The sequence below is a fragment of the Chelmon rostratus genome, chromosome 18 (genome assembly GCF_017976325.1).
Source record: "Chelmon rostratus isolate fCheRos1 chromosome 18, fCheRos1.pri, whole genome shotgun sequence".
NCBI classification, from domain to species: Eukaryota; Metazoa; Chordata; class Actinopteri; order Chaetodontiformes; family Chaetodontidae; genus Chelmon; species Chelmon rostratus.
This window is the reverse complement of record NC_055675.1, coordinates 896,546-912,421: the sequence shown is the minus strand read 5'-3', so window position 1 is coordinate 912,421 and position 15,876 is coordinate 896,546. Positions and strand designations below refer to the sequence as shown.

Sequence of the window (15,876 nt, the reverse complement as noted above, 5' to 3'; positions counted from 1 at the left end):
AGCTCATCCTTGACTGTGATATTGTTTGTGTTCACTGCTTGGCTGTGCTCACTTCTCTTTCCAGAAAGTCTGAGGGTGGAGCTGGGAGCCTGTCAATGATGCACTGAAAGTGAATAGGCTCAGAAGACTGTGTAAATTGTTGTCAGACCGGAATTGGTTGTGCAAAAAAAATCAGACAGGCAAGAAAATCTGTGGGCAGGGCAGCGAGCAAAAGAGGTCAGACAGCATTCCACAGACTGTGGAATTATATACCTTGCTAATAGGATACCTGGAATAGGTCTGCATATATAGGATGGTCCTTGTCCTGAAGTGTCAATCAGAGCTCAGGAAGTAAGGATAAATAACTTTAGTCAATAGCATGCAGCATGGAAAGCAAGCCCATAGAAGGCCTGTTTATGTTGTGTCATCAGAACACACAGTAGTGTAGTGAAACATGCCGAGTATGAGAAGGGTAAAGTAGTGCTCATCAGTGTTTTCTGAAGGGACTTTCCTCTCTCAGCACTGTGTCATTGGGTTGTCAATTAGCCAGGAGCTCTCATGTGATTGGTAGCCTATATGCCTGTGCCTGCCCATGTTCTGCAGCAACCAGCCCTGTGGTGCCAAGGTAGGTCACCTGGTGTGTGTGCATCAATTCCGTGGCCCTTTGTCTCATGAGTGGCCCTTTGTTGCATGCCGTCCTCTCTCTCTCCCCCTCTCCACTCTGTCACTTTCCTCTCTCTCGATGAAGGCAAAAGTCAAAAGCCCCCCTCAAAAAACTGAAATTCAATTCAGTTCAGTTTAATATATAACACCAAATCACAACAGAAGTGAAATGTCTATAGGGCGGCACCAGTGCAGTCCCCAAGCCATTTCCTGTATGTCTGTACAGTCCTGAGAGAGCAAGAGTTCTGTGTTATTAAAGCAAGTCTTTCTGTGAGGGGGCATACAACTGACTGGCTCGCTGTCAAATCTCAAATTCACCAGATGAGAGAAAGGCTCACAATCTACTCAGCAACTGTTTTACCTCTACTGCTGATGGGAAAGAAACAACGAGCTTAAGCATGCAAAAGAGCAGTCTTCCTGTGTTCCTCTCACTATGGAGAGACAAGTGAATGAAGTGAGGAGTGAGTCAAGAAAACTGTTTATTATACAGATGATATGTGATGATGATTAGTCTAGTCAGAGAGCCGTGGTAGAATTTCTTTATGCAATATGCGCTGCTAATCCTGTGTTCTGGCAACATTAAGGATAAGATGCCTTTGCAAAGACAGGACACTGTAGTGCGCATCTTGCAGACGTGCAGACCTCAGATAGATAACAGGAAGACTTAGGTCATGATAACCTACCGCATTAGCCACAACAGCATCGGTTAGGTTTTTTTGGGCAGGTACAGTTTGGTCTGTACCAGCTTTGGTTGTGATTTGGCGCTATATAAATATAATTGAATTGAACTGAATTAGGGAATATGACCTTAAGTGAACCAATGTCTCAGGCGTCTCAGAATAAGTGGGTGTTGGTCACGCCTGCAAAAGTATATAAACTAATGCAGACAAGAAAAGAGAGGACTTTGTGGTGAACATTGTATGTGCTGAGTTCAGTAAATAAAGTCCCGCTCTGGCTGCATCTTTTCACTTTTTCTTCAGTGTCATTTCTCTCCACAGTCTTCGGTGCTTAGACTCTGCATGGAGATTTTGCAATAAAGGGGCACCACCCTGAGCATTGGCCAGATAAATCACACCGTGTGGTCTAGAAACTGGTGGCGATGCTGGCTGATGACTCTGATGAATCTGTGAAGACTGGGTGGTGATGGGGAGGTGGAGGGGTGTGCATAACAGCAGCATCAATGAACGAAGACAGAGAGAACGAATCATATGAAAAAAGACAGCAGTGAGATGATAGGCTAACAGCAGCGAGGTGATAGGCTAACAGCAGCGAGGTGATAGGCTAACAGCAGCGAGATGATAGGCTAACAGCAACGAGGTGATAGGCTAACAGTGAAGGTGTATTGCTGTGACGTTGGATAGATAGATAGACAGCCCCAGGCAATGACGGCAAGGAAATTGTGAGGAGTGAATGCAGGGTGACATGAGAAATAAACTACGGGCCTAAGTGTAGTCTTCCTGACGGAACTTCAGAGCTTGGTTCTTTCACATCACAATCACTGTCCAGAAGTTTGGAGAAATCCATGTGGTCTACTCTCCTTGTTAAATATAATATAATAAATAAAATCTTGTTAAATATCTAACATTACAGAGTGTGGACAGTGAAGTGCCAGGCATTGCTGCTCATAATTTCAGTGGTCAACATAGGTCAGCCTCATTTTGGATCAAGTTGTGATCTATTTTGCAATCATCCCTTTCAGATTTTTTTCTTCTAAACTAATCTATCCATCTTTTGAAGACCCTTTTGCTAAAAAACAAGTAAATGAAATACTGTATAAAAATTGGATAGATTTGTTCAGCGATTGAATTAATCTGTATCACATCCTCGTATCTTTTGTGTTCTCATTACAGGAGTGAATGCAGACTGCTTTGAGATGGCCTCAGCGGGGTTGTTTATATGACACTTAAGATCAAATGATTAAAGGAACTGGAGCAAATATGTAAACAACGTGTAATCAGCTGCATCTGATATGGGTATGAACACAAGTTACCAAATCTTACCCACACTGTCAGCATACTCAGACAATACCATACACAGTTTATCTGTCATATTCACAAATGACCTAATTGGTTAAAATAGTTAATGTAATGCTACTTTTGGATGAACGTAAGCATTTCAATTAACAAAACATAGACGTTCACTTATGTGTTATCTGCTAATTCTGTTTCTCAGTAATTACTGAATGAAGATTGCAGCCATTGGATGATAATAACGTCATCCAATGGGTCATCCAATAATGTTGTGTTATGGGGCATAAATTTAAACATTTTCATTGAATATACATACAGCACTATTAAATGTCTGGCTACAACCAAATGACACTACAGTCCATTTGCATCTGCTGGACAGACGTGAAATAATCACCTTTGCTTAATACATGCTATATGAGAACTGTAGATGGTTATTATCCAGACAGAATATTTTCACATCTAACACAGTGAAGAAACTAATCTCATAAACTAAATCAAAGTTGGTGATTGTTGGAACAGTGGGGAGACAAACCAAGACGGTTTTGGTGATTTTTCTTTTCTTTTCGAGAAATTTGAATGAAGTGTGTTTTATGATGAGTTAACGAGGCAATTAACCTAGTTTCAGTTCAGTAAAAGAGAGAAACTTGAATTCTTAAGGTGAATGGTTGTATTTTTCTGTTTAATGAGGGAAACAGGTTATTTATGTTTATTTTCTTGACATTTTGTGGGTTTATTTTGTTTATTTATTGCACTAAAAAAAAGCAGACAAGGGAAGGAAATATTGCACTTTCTACCCCACTACATTGATTTGAAAGATATAGTAACCAGTTACAATTCAGATAAACCTAGTACAGACCTAGTACTTTTACTTTTGATACTTTAAATACATTTGCTTACACTTTTACTCAAACTAGAATTGGACTGCAGAACTTTCACTTTTAGAGTATTTTCACATTCTTGTATTGGTGCTTTTTCTTAAGTTAAGGATGAGTACTTATCCTGATGTGGACATGAATGTGTTCAACATACTCTATTGCAACTCGCCCGTTGAATTATGAGATTAAATCCATTATGTGTATAAATGGAAATTAGGTTGTTCGATAGGGCCCTCCAAAATGAATGAGTGTGCCTAAGAAGACGTATGCAATTGTTTTGATTTATTAATGAATAAAAAGTTATTTAATAGGGCCACTGGTAGTAGGTAGCACTGAAACTCAGATTACAATGAGTATCTTTTAAATTCAGGAGGCTTGTGATGAGCCAGCCTGAGGGATATTTGTGCAAAACAGTGGACAATGCTGCCCTCTGCTGGAATCTACAGTAAAACGTGTTGCTGCCAACAGACAAGCATATTGTCACTTATGAGGGAGAATATTTACTTTAACTCATATATACTAATATTTAATGTTACAGTAACCAGTAGTATAGAGCAGGATAGTTCGGCAGCAGCAGCAGCAGCATGTGTACACTGGATGTGTATTTAAAAACACGAGCTAACAGATAACTGTGTCCTTACTCAGCAGTTAGCCTACATGTTACACATCTGTGAGTCCATGTCATGGCCTTGGTTTAAAGGAGTTCTTGAATAAGAGATGAGCTCAGAATATCAACTGTGTGCAGATGGGGACACAATGTTTGCAGTTAGTCAGTGATAGTGTACCAGTGTCTCGTACAGTTTTGTTCAATTGTTTAAGCTTTTACTCAAACACTGTTGCAGTTCTCAAAACACACACACAATCAACACACAATTGTATGTTGAGCAGCACAACACTTCTTTTATCCTGCTAATGGTTGTCATTCACTGCAAATATTTAATTTGTTTCAAAAGCAAATAACTTTATCAATACGTTAATTGCTGCTACCAAAATGAAATGTCCCTTTATCACTGGTTCAGTTAAGGCAATCAGGTGTTAAAGGACGCTCCACCAGTATGACAGAAGACACTCATTTCATTTAAATACAGCTACCCAACGAGTCAAATATTCAATATGTATTAAAAGTAAAATTTCTTAACAATCCTGTTACTAATGAATTTACAAATGTATAAACTCGTAACACACAAACACCAGTTTCAACAATCTGTTCTCAGGTTTCATCAGTGTATTGGGGATATGTTCCCGATTCTCTATTAAAGGTGATGGTAATGCAAAGCTGAAAACATTAAATTTAAATAAGGAACTGCCTATTTATGAAAAATGGAAATCCCCCTCCAGCATCTTTTTGGAAATGTTCTGTCTGCTCACAGCATTTCATCAGATATTTGGCATTATGATACACCAGAAATCTTTCTGCATGGTACACTCCTTCCTGTATTTGTGTCTTTGCCATGGTGTTGTCCTCTGTTTCCACCTCGCCATCTGACTAAAGGGTGTGGAATGAGGTCAACAATGCATGTGCGTGCGCTCTGGTCAGAACCTCTCCTGATGTTACCGGAGGTGATAAAAGTTTTAAAGTTGTTATTTGTGATTTGAAAGTGAATAAACTGCTGTACCTTGTTCAGCATAATATGTGACTCGTCCTGTGTGAGTCCAGCAGAGATTCAAAGTCACTGACTAATATTTTAAAAGAGGTTTCCCTGAAAAAGCGTACCAACTTAGCCTCCTTGCTAGCGTGCAGAGGAAAACTGTCGTCCATCGTAGTAGCATTTTTTTTTTTTTTTATCAGGGGAGCCAAGTCTGGCTGAATGCACACACATACAGCTCATTATTCTGTATTTCAGTTCTCACCACAGAGCTGCATTAATTAAAAGACCATTGGCCCAGTACTGCCTCCTGCCCCCCCAGTCTCCACCAGAACACAACGCAGACAACTTCGGCTTAACACACACAGGTTAAACTAGCAACCAGAAAGGCCAATAACAATCCGAGTCGAACCACCTCAAATCAAGGATTTCAGGGATAATAGTAATATTACACACAATTGTAAGCGATAAACACATATGACATCATGAACGACATCATGTGCAAGAAAAACATATCATATAGGTTCCTGTTCTATATTTACCACATTATCTTTCATTCCAAGACGCTGGATGTGCGCAGGAATTCAACAAAGGAACTTATCAGGGAACACTACATCATGAGCTCAATGGTTGTGTCTTGCAGCTTACTCTTCGCTGAATCATGACTTGTGCTGTACGCCATCCGATCCAGCCACAGCATGCATCCTCACCAGTGGCTCTCAGTCACAAATAAATGAATCTCTGCCATCTTCTGCAGTATGCCTCCCTTCAGCAACCCTGCCATCCATCACCCCCAAACCCCACTGGATCTTGAAAAACAATTATAAACTGATATATATGTTCCATCACCTAAACGACCTTTTGATTGTCATGGCACCATGGATTTCCCCTCTCCTCAGACAACGCACCAAACATGAACTCCTTTCACTGTTAGGCCACCTCAGCTATGTCATCTGCATTCCTCAAGGTCGTTATTTTTTTTTTTTTTCGTATACCGCCTTATCATCTCCCTTGGCTCCATCTCTCCACGGTCACACCACACAAGCACCAGTTGTATCCCTGTGGATCTCTTTCTTTTATGACAACCACGTCACCAAACCAAAAGATATCCGTTGGCTTTTGTGGCTACCAGGACAGCATGTGATTCGACCACCTGAATTCACAACTCTTAGTCCCTCTTTTCACCATCTGCGAAATGTACCCGTCATAGCAGCCATTCTTTGGGGGCATGAATGCTACAAGAAGACCATCACTATTTACTCCAACAACAACAGTTCATCATCCATGTTTTCCACATCCAAGGCCACAAAGCTCATTTGCCATCTCACTTTCCCATTTCTCATTCCGGAATACTTACACAATCGCCGCTAGCCCCTGTCCCTCTTCTGATCCATTGTCAAGATTAAAATCTTCAGTACACAAGTCTACATCAGCAAAATTAAATTCTTCACAGGGGTCCACAGGGGTACCATCTCCCTCCGCATCCCACTCTGGCATCAGCTTGCTAATCAAAGGCGTTGCGAGGCCGAACCACACCTACGCCTAAACATTCGCCCCTCACTTCAGACCTCCTTGTTTCAATCTTAATAATGTAGCAATGGGTGTGCGACAGAGGGGAAGAAGGTGGTTGAAACCTTTTTCTCCTCTGCAAAGAAAAACTGTCTGCTCGGGTACGACATGCCACATTTTGTGTGCTAAATCTGTAACACCTAAGGCTGTATAATAACCTGATAAAGATGCTGATCAGGGCTAATTCCTCCTTATGAGGGCGGGCCCATATGTGTTTTACTTTACACACAAACCTCATTCTACCTTAACTTTCCCTGTTCAGTTGCAGCTACGGCCTTGCACTGTCATCTTGCACTGCAGGCCTTTAACCACAATGTGTAACATGAGCAAAATAAGCTTGTCATTTATAATTTAGACTAAACAGACAAACCAAAATGCATCAGCGCTTTATGCTCATGGTGTTGCAATTGGATTTAGTTTTACTAATTAAAAATATGTTTCTTAATAGTGTATGAACCACCAAGGTGCATTATAAACTTAAATGATAGGGGCAGACACTTTCCTGGGCCTCCCCTCATACCTGATTACAAGGTCTTTCAATGTAATTCAATGTTGTTTTAGCAGGGCGCAACAGACTAGAGACATTTCTGATTAATCGAGTTACTGCAAAGTCATTTCTATGTACCGACCACTACATACACAATGCCGAAAGAGTCGGAAAAATGGGGAGGTTACTTGTCGCCCATGGCTCATTTTTGCTGGGGGAGACCACTATTGTTTAATCTGGCCCTTGCCTAGAGGTAAATGTAATTCAACATATATGGAGAACACAATTTCTAGTAATAAATAAATGGTAAAAAAAAATGTACTTGTGTTTGAATGGAGCAGTTATTTCATGGAAATTCACCTGGATATTAACTGCTCTTCAAATTCATGCAATTCACTGAATGCAATGCAATGAACTCCAATAGCTGTTGCAGAAATGTGTCAATATCTCTGCTATTCGTACAAAATTACAGTTCTTCCCAGGAAGCTTTCAAGAAATTCAAACAAAAACATTAGGATATGATGACTACACATTTAAAATAAAACCTTTTGAGAAGTTCAGTGGCTGGAGTTTGCTTAACTGACAGAGTACAGGTATATGTTACTGAAGATGCTGGAGCTTGTCAAACTCTACAGTATGAAACTTTCATACTCAACATTACGTCCCCAGGGTTGGTTTCTTACATGTTTCTTCCAAAATTAGTTGTTTATTGTGTGATGAGAATCAGTAGATATCAACAAACATGTTCAATTTATATAGCATATATGGAGTCAAGAAAGACAAAATGAGATCACTTGGATTCTTATTCATTTAAAAAATAATCGGTCATCAAAACAGTTTTCAAGTCACAGGCTTTCAAACGAGGATCACTTTCTTGAATATAACTGTTAAATACAAGCTAAATAAATTAAAAACAGTAACACATTTTATGTAGACTGTTATCAGTATTGGTCTCCTCTGATATGATACAGTGGTTTAAATACAGTACAGTAACAATTTCGAATGACATTAGACAAACTCGTTATTAATGCCTGAATTAGTGTAAGAAGTAAAAGATTATGGCTGTTTATTCCCGAGTCTTCCCACTGCTCGCTCTGCTGGAACTGCCTCTATGCTCCAATGAACCATCAGCTCCCAGTTAACTCAATCAGTGGGCTGACAGTGTGATAAAAGTCACATCTTTAGATAAGAGTCATTCATTTGCTCCCTGACTTAGTGTTTATTGGTGCAGCCCTATAATGAAGTGTAACCACTTTGTAGCCATACAGTTCTTCAAACAAGACAGCAAGCAAACACACACACACACACACACACACACACACACACACACACACACACACACACACACTTACTTAGGTCACTTTTGGGTAAATTAACTTCCATAGAGTTACATTCATTTTCTTGGGGCTTACCCTGACCATAACCTAACCTCACCCACTGACCCAAAAATAAACTGTTTTCAAATTGGGGTTACTGCTTTTTTCCCCCATTTGCATCCATCAGCCTTCCGCGCATTTATTGGTCTTGAAGGTTGCCCCCCCCACCCACACACACCCACACACAAGCACACCATGCTAAAATCCTACAGTTATCATACAGCAGAGCATGCATCATGTCGTACTGATGCTACACCACCCTCTGCCGATCCCGCTGGGTTGCAGGCAGTCCCGGAGGTTTGAGGGAGGGGGGGATGGGCAGCTCATGCAGGCTGTCCGGGAAGGTTGCAGGACTCAGCTGCTTCAGAATAGTCTGCATTGCAATGAGGAGCAGCGGCGCTGGGCTCCTCCCCGCCAGGTACCTGTACGTCTCCTCGCCGAGCACCTCGCTCCAGCAGTCCGGCTCTGTGGCCAGGGCTGCTTTCATTTTAAAGTGAACTTTTGGCATGAACATGAGCAGGTTGTCCAGACACTGCCTCTTCTCTCCGCCGCTCACCTGCTTGGAGTCCCTGAGTTTCTCCAGAGTGACGTCCAGCGGGGTCAGGCCGTTGTGGTCCAGGGCGTGCGGGGACGCTCCGTTCCCCAGCAGCATGATGACCGCCTCGGGCCGCAGGAGCTCACAGGCCAGATGTAAAGGGGTTCTGCCGTCCTCCATGTGAAAGCAGCCGGCTCGGTCCGTGCAGGCGGACGCGCTGGGTACCCGGTGAGTCTCCTGTAAGATGAAGCCGAGAATGCAGCGCCTGTCGTAGCGCACAGCCATGGACAGGTGTGGGGCGGAGGACGGGCAGCAGCAGAAGCGCTCCCCAGGCTTTGCTAGCGCTTCGTCGGTGTACCGGCTAAGCAGGTAGTGGGCATACGCCTGGTGATCGTGAACTATAGCGTACAGCAGCGCCTCTGACGGTGTGTACATTCTCTGGCTTACGTCCTCCTCCTGGTAAAAAGCCTCCATCGTCCGCATGTCTTCCAGCATCCAGACCGGCTTCAGGTCACGCACAGCCCGGTAGAACAGCAGCGAGAAGGACTTCCGATGCTTGTCGACGCTCCGAGCCGCTGAGCTGACGGTTAAAGAGGCCATGACGAGAAGCGACCCGAGGAACGATACTTAAAGTATGTCAACGGATTAGACAGAATCCTTCATCGCTTTGAAGAAATTACCTCAAGACCTGTAGATCTGCACGGAGAGAGCGCAGAAACACTCCGTTTAATTACAACACACTCCTCTACATTCTTGACAGCTGCAGGATTCCTCTCTGCAGTATGGAGCTAGTGCGCATGCGTGCAACATAATCGCGTCAAAATAGTCAAGGAAACTTTATTGACAACAAGTGTCAAAATTACTCCTGAAGACTGAAGGACCAGAGACCTTACTCCTGTGGTTTCAACCAAGGTTTCAGAGGCTTCAATGATTTTGAGAAGACTGTTTAATAAGATGTATAGAATAAAAACAGCTGTACATTCTGAGGCACTTCACATCACAGCAGTTATTCTTCACTTGGATGTAACATGGTTGTACAGTATTACTCTAGGAGTTTTAGGAATTGTTTCACAATAACCATGACGGAATTAATCATTATTTTGTTACCCATTCCTTTCAGAATAATTCCATTGTATTCATTTCATCTTTAATCTAGTCAATCTTATACAAACCTTTCAGGGACTACCTTGGGCACCATGACTTTGAAGTTCAGTGAGATTGTAGAGTTTCCAAAACCAAAAATTGTGGACCACAATTTGTGGTCGTTCTTAGGTTAAAGGCAGCAAGCAATCCTTTATTAGAAAATTCAAAAAAAGTACCTATAAAATGACATTTATGTAGTCGTTTAGGAAGGCACTGTATGAGTGTCTCTATGGACTGTGGACTTTACAGTCCAGTAATACTACATTTAATATTGTACTGCATGTGTCCCCAGAAATGAAACTGTGTAAGTTAGGTTACAAATACACAGTACAGTGCATTAGCTGCTGTAATGTGAAGTGTAACAATATGTTACAAATAAACAAATAAACAATGTTGGGTCTTGTTGGTGAGGCCAGCTGCAAATCAAACACACGACCTTGGAAGACAAAATGAACAATATTCACTTATTAAACTGTTAAAGAAACAGTCACAGCACTCTCAGGAAAGATTACAGGAGAACAGGCATAGACAGATAAAAGGCCAAACCTCCCCTATTATTGTATTTGAGTCTACCACCAGCCTTCACCACTTGCTGATGGCTGAAGAAGGCTGTCTGCATCAGGAGGAGTGGTGAGTCCTTCCTGGCCAGAAGAGAACCAGCAATAGCACCAAAGCCATCTGCAAAACTTTATAAACCCTGTGTGTGAAATTGAAACAGTAAAAACTTGTGTAATCTGAATCGAATTTAAAGATCCTGTAATAGCATAAAATCCAACACACTGGGGCTTCAGGCAGCAGTGACACTTGTTTAGTTGGTGTCAATGGCAAAGGTTCATGCATGAGAAGTGTCATGCAGGCTTAAATATAACTAATGATGACAGGATATGATGAGTTCCATTATTTGACATTTTAAATCAAAGGCTCGGACAAAAGTAACACTGTTACACTGTCATCCATCATTATTATATGCATCATTAGAACAAAATTACTGGTGCACTGCACAGGAGACGTAGCTATATTCCACAATTCAGGTTCAACCACTCTCCATGGGGACCTGCAAGAAGAGAAAGCACAAAGACTCCAGGGAAGAAACCAAGTTTGTAACATGCCTTGGTTGTACATGAATGTGTGGACTAGTTTTTCTACAGTGTTTTGAGACAGGGCGAGCCTGATTTTTGGAATTAATATAAAGAAAAACATAGATTTCTGTTTGTGTTTTTTACAGTTTTTTTCTATTTTCAGCATCTGTTCACTTTTAAAGGGGAATGTGCTGATTAAGGCTTATTTTGACTACTACAATAGTTGAAGCTGTGGTTCCTTCCCAGGTGCTCACATTTCTACTTGAGAAACATTAAAACTGAATGAAGATGAAAGAGAACATGGATTTTTGTTACTTTCTTGTCACACTTTTTGTAACATATATCCATTTCACTTTATTTTGACTACTGCTCTAACTGCAGCTGCAGTTTCTTCCCAGAAGCTCTTAGAAACACATTTCTAGTTATGAAACATAATAACATTACACACAACTAAAGAATATGCAGAAAAAAGTAGTTTGTTGTCAATCTGTACTAGTCAAAATGAGTCAGTACATTAGGACTAAAGTAGACATACTGGATGCTGAATATAGACAAAGATTGAGAAGAAACTAAAATAAATACACGTTTTCCTGCATATTCATTCAGTTTTGAATGTTTCTGAATTCAAGATGTTTTTTCTCAGAGCTTCTTCTAAAGACATCTGGTACAGTAGCTGGTGACCATCGTGAGGAATGCTTATCAGAAACTCTGTCATGAATCGACATTCTTATCCTGTTTTTAAAACACTTGTTTAAACTAAACTTTAGATCCTAGTTATTTTTCTATGTGTTCTAGCAAGGTAACAGATTTTAGTAATGGGATGCTCAGTTTTTAAGTGATACGTTTGCAAGGATTGCCTGGCACAAGTGGATTTACCACTCATATAACTCAGCTTGTTTTTAGCATGGGAGCTACCTCAGTGTGGACTGCAGATTCCGGACGTCAAGGTGCTATCATCGACCAAAGCCTAATTTCCAGAGCAGGCCCACTTGTTGGACCTGTGTTGGTGAATTTCACAGCTTGATGTAATTTCTGTGGGTCACTTCTGCTAACATCGTATCAATGGGCTCCAGGCAAGTGTAAATGCTCTGCTCTACTGCTCTACTGTCCTCTAACCTATGTTTATACACTTTTACCCTTGTACAGGCCTCCTTTCTATTTCTGTTTCTCCAGCCACCTCATAAATAAACCATGGCTCCACTCACCTCTACCTGTGTTAGCTACGCCCATACGCTGATAAGATTATAAAGTTGGAAAGAATAATCTCTTCCAGATCCAGGAAGCTGAGAAATCCATGGACACCGTCACTTTTGGCCCAGTACAAACCAACACAACCTGTGCCTACACCCCCCACCCCCCCCCCCCCCCCCCCCCACACACACACAGACACACACACAGACACACACACACCCCCAGGGAATGACAGCCCTCTGAAAATATAAAATGTTACTTCTGTACACTTCCAGACTGGATTTTACCTCCGGCCCCACCCCTCAACTCTACCTGTACAACCCATCCACCTCAATTGCCTAGGCTCATGCACTTTACTTGATAATTTATTTTACTCAATCTGGAACTCTTCCGCACCATGACTTCTTCATCACATGTCTACCAGCAAACCTCTCCCTCCTCTAAAAACCACATTAGTGCTCTCAGGTGGTTAGGAATGCCCACTACCACCTTCCCTAGGTGTATGCAACCTTACAAATAATTATTCCTCCGGACCACTACCTCCAACTTTTTACTCTATTGATACTATAATCTCCAAGCATATTAACACAATAGACATAAATATAGAAACAACTTAATATTAGTCTCAGTGAAAAGCAAACTGATTCAAAGTAATAACCCAGAGCATGCTACTACTGATGTAAAGTTAGCTCTTTTAAATTTATTATTTCCCTTTCAAAGAGGATATTTATATTATCTTATCTGAAAATAATAAAACATTTTTCAGCAAATAATAAAATGCATAAAGGAAGAGGCTTTGTATCCTTAGAGTTGCAGTTAAAAGTCTAATCTATTTGGACATGTTTCAAATGCCACTGCTTCACCAATGTCAGTGCCTGAAAAAACAACCCTTGTTAATAAATAAATGAACAAATGGGAGTGACTAGCAATGGGTTTTTGTGACATATGAATTGCTACTGCAGCTCTGCAAATTCCCTTAGGGGGTCAATAAAGTACTGACATCTATGAACAAATAGTCTACCATGGGGAAGAAAGACTGATAGGTCTATACAGACCAATACTACTCCTACCAGAGGAACAAGTGTAAATGAATAATAAATTACAAAAAACAAATACTTCATCCTGAACTCTGACTGCACATGATTGACCCAAACAGATCGATACAACATAGCTGAAATGTTGCCACTGACAGAGTCTAGTCTAATGTCAGCCATCAGCGGTCACAGTTCTGATGCAGATAAACTGAGAACAAGCCTTGTATCCACTTCAACCCTATATATATATGTCCTGTCACAAAGGGTTGAAGAGTAACGCAATTTCGATTCTCTGTTTGTCCTGTACATACTGCAGAATTGACAATAAAGCTGACTTTGACTTGACTTTGACAGTTGCTGCAGATTTGTCAGCTGCACATCTATGATGTGAATCTCTCGTTCCACCACATCCCAAAGGTGCTCTATTGGATTGATATCTGGTGACTGTGGAGGCCAGTTGAGTACAGTGAACTCATTGTCATGTTCAAGAAACCAATCTGAGATGATTCAAGCTTTTTGACAGGGTGCGTTATCCTGCTGGAAGTAGCCATCAGAAGATGGGTACACTGTGGTCATAAAGGACATGGTCAGCAACAATACTCAGGTAGGCTGTGGCACTGAAACGATGCTCAATTACTAAGGGGCCCAAAGTGTGCCAAGAAAATATCCCCCACACCATTACACCACCACCACCAGCCTGAACCATTGATACAAGGCAGGATGGATCCATCCTTCCTGTCATGTTGTTGACGCCAAATTCTGACTCTACCATCTGAATGTCGCAGCAGAAATCGAGACTCATCAGACCAGGCAATGTTTTTCAATCTTCCATTGTCCAATTTTGGTGAGCCTGTGTGAATTGTAGCCTCACTTTCCTGTTCTTAGCTGACAGGAGTGGCACGCGGTGTGGTCTTCTGCCGCTGTAGCCCATTTGTCTCAAGGTTTGACGTGTTGTGCGTTCAGAGATGCTCTTCTGCATACCTCGGTTGTAACGAGTGGTTATTTGAGTTACTGGTGCCTTTCTATCAGCTCGAACCAGTCTGGCCAATCTCCTCTTACCTTTGCCATCAACAAGGCATTTTCAAACACAGAACTGCCGCTCACTAGATATTTTCTCTTTTTGGACCATTCTCTGTAAACCCTGGAGATGGTTGTGTGTGAAAATCTCAGTGGATTAGACCAGCCTGTCTGGCACCAACAACCTTTCTTCCCCATTCTGATGCTCGGTTTGAACTGCAGCAGATCGTCTTAACCATGTATACATGCCTGAATACATTGAGTTGCTGCCATGTGATTGGCTGATTAGAAATTTGTTTTAACAAGCACTTGGACAGGTGTACCTGATAAAGTGGCCGGTGAGTGTATATCATTCAACAACATTTTTTTCTGATTACCCTCCTGTGTATTTCGACCATTTTGCTACCATATCATTTGTAACAATGTTAAAACTAATAATGTGTGGAACTATATGTCAACATACACATTGTTGTTAACGGGTTACCTAGCAACCACCAACCCCAGCAGCTGGCAGGGCTGCAGCTGGATGGTGTTGCTGGATGTCACTCTGGGGTCGTTCTTGTGTGCCACGTGTGCTATTGTTGCCTCTATTCCATGCAGAAATAATATCATTGAACATACTTGCCAGTTTTATTACAGAAATTATGCAGTTTAGTTTTTTTTATTTTTAAGGATGAACGATATGAAATTTGTTCTCACCTCTGATTACAGTGACATATCCTGCATATCAAGAGCAACATAACTTGAGAACAGTGAGTTTATTTTAGATATCACCCGCCCTGTACTGTGCTACTCCTGTGCCAAGATTCTCCGCTCTCCTCTAATGATATTTTCGGGAAATTTCAGTCAGGTTTTTCCTCTCATCCAGGCCAACAGTTATGTTTGACCAGCCTGACGTGTTGTGTTGTAGTAGCTACGCAGCCTGGCACGCTGCTGAGCAGGGGCGTTCAGACGCATCCGTGCGCAGCAGGAGCGCTGTTGTGTCGGAGAGGCAGAGCCCGACAGCTCACGGGGCAAAGCCGCTGATCCGCCGCATCCTGACGCAAATACAGAACAGAAAGAAACCATTCACAATGTAAACGCTGGAACATCAGCTCCCTTCTCCCGCTGCGAGCGCCCAAGAGAATCACAATGCAGACGGTGATGCGGCGAGCTGTGGGTGTGTGTCCTGAGCACCGCCGTGGGTGAAGAGACAAGAGGAGCTGCGTCCAACCTGCCTCTCAGCCACACCGCGGATGCTGTGTTTTCACTCCCTGCCTTTCTCCATCCCCTCTACCTTAAAGTCGACGGAATCGACCGAAAGAACCCTGAGAGATTAAAGACATTTATTCCACCCAACACAAGTACCAGGAGTCCAGCCAGGAGAATCAAG

The 15,876-nt window shown here is 41.9% G+C and overlaps 1 protein-coding gene across 1 annotated transcript; it reads right to left on the bottom strand.

Moving 5' to 3' along the window:
* Positions 1 to 7,930: 7,930 nt before the first annotated feature.
* Positions 7,931 to 9,823, bottom strand: zgc:112001 (uncharacterized protein LOC550384 homolog). The gene has a single exon (XM_041959071.1). The coding sequence runs from the start codon at positions 9,638 to 9,640 to the stop codon at positions 8,756 to 8,758; it is 885 nt and encodes a 294-aa protein (XP_041815005.1). The 5' UTR covers positions 9,641 to 9,823; the 3' UTR covers positions 7,931 to 8,755.
* Between the last annotated feature and the right edge of the window lie 6,053 nt (positions 9,824 to 15,876).

Excerpts from the sequence above, each read along its gene's own strand:
- zgc:112001 (XM_041959071.1), bottom strand. The coding sequence starts at position 9,640 with ATGGCCTCTTTAACCGTCAGCTCAGCGGCTCGGAGCGTCGACAAGCAT.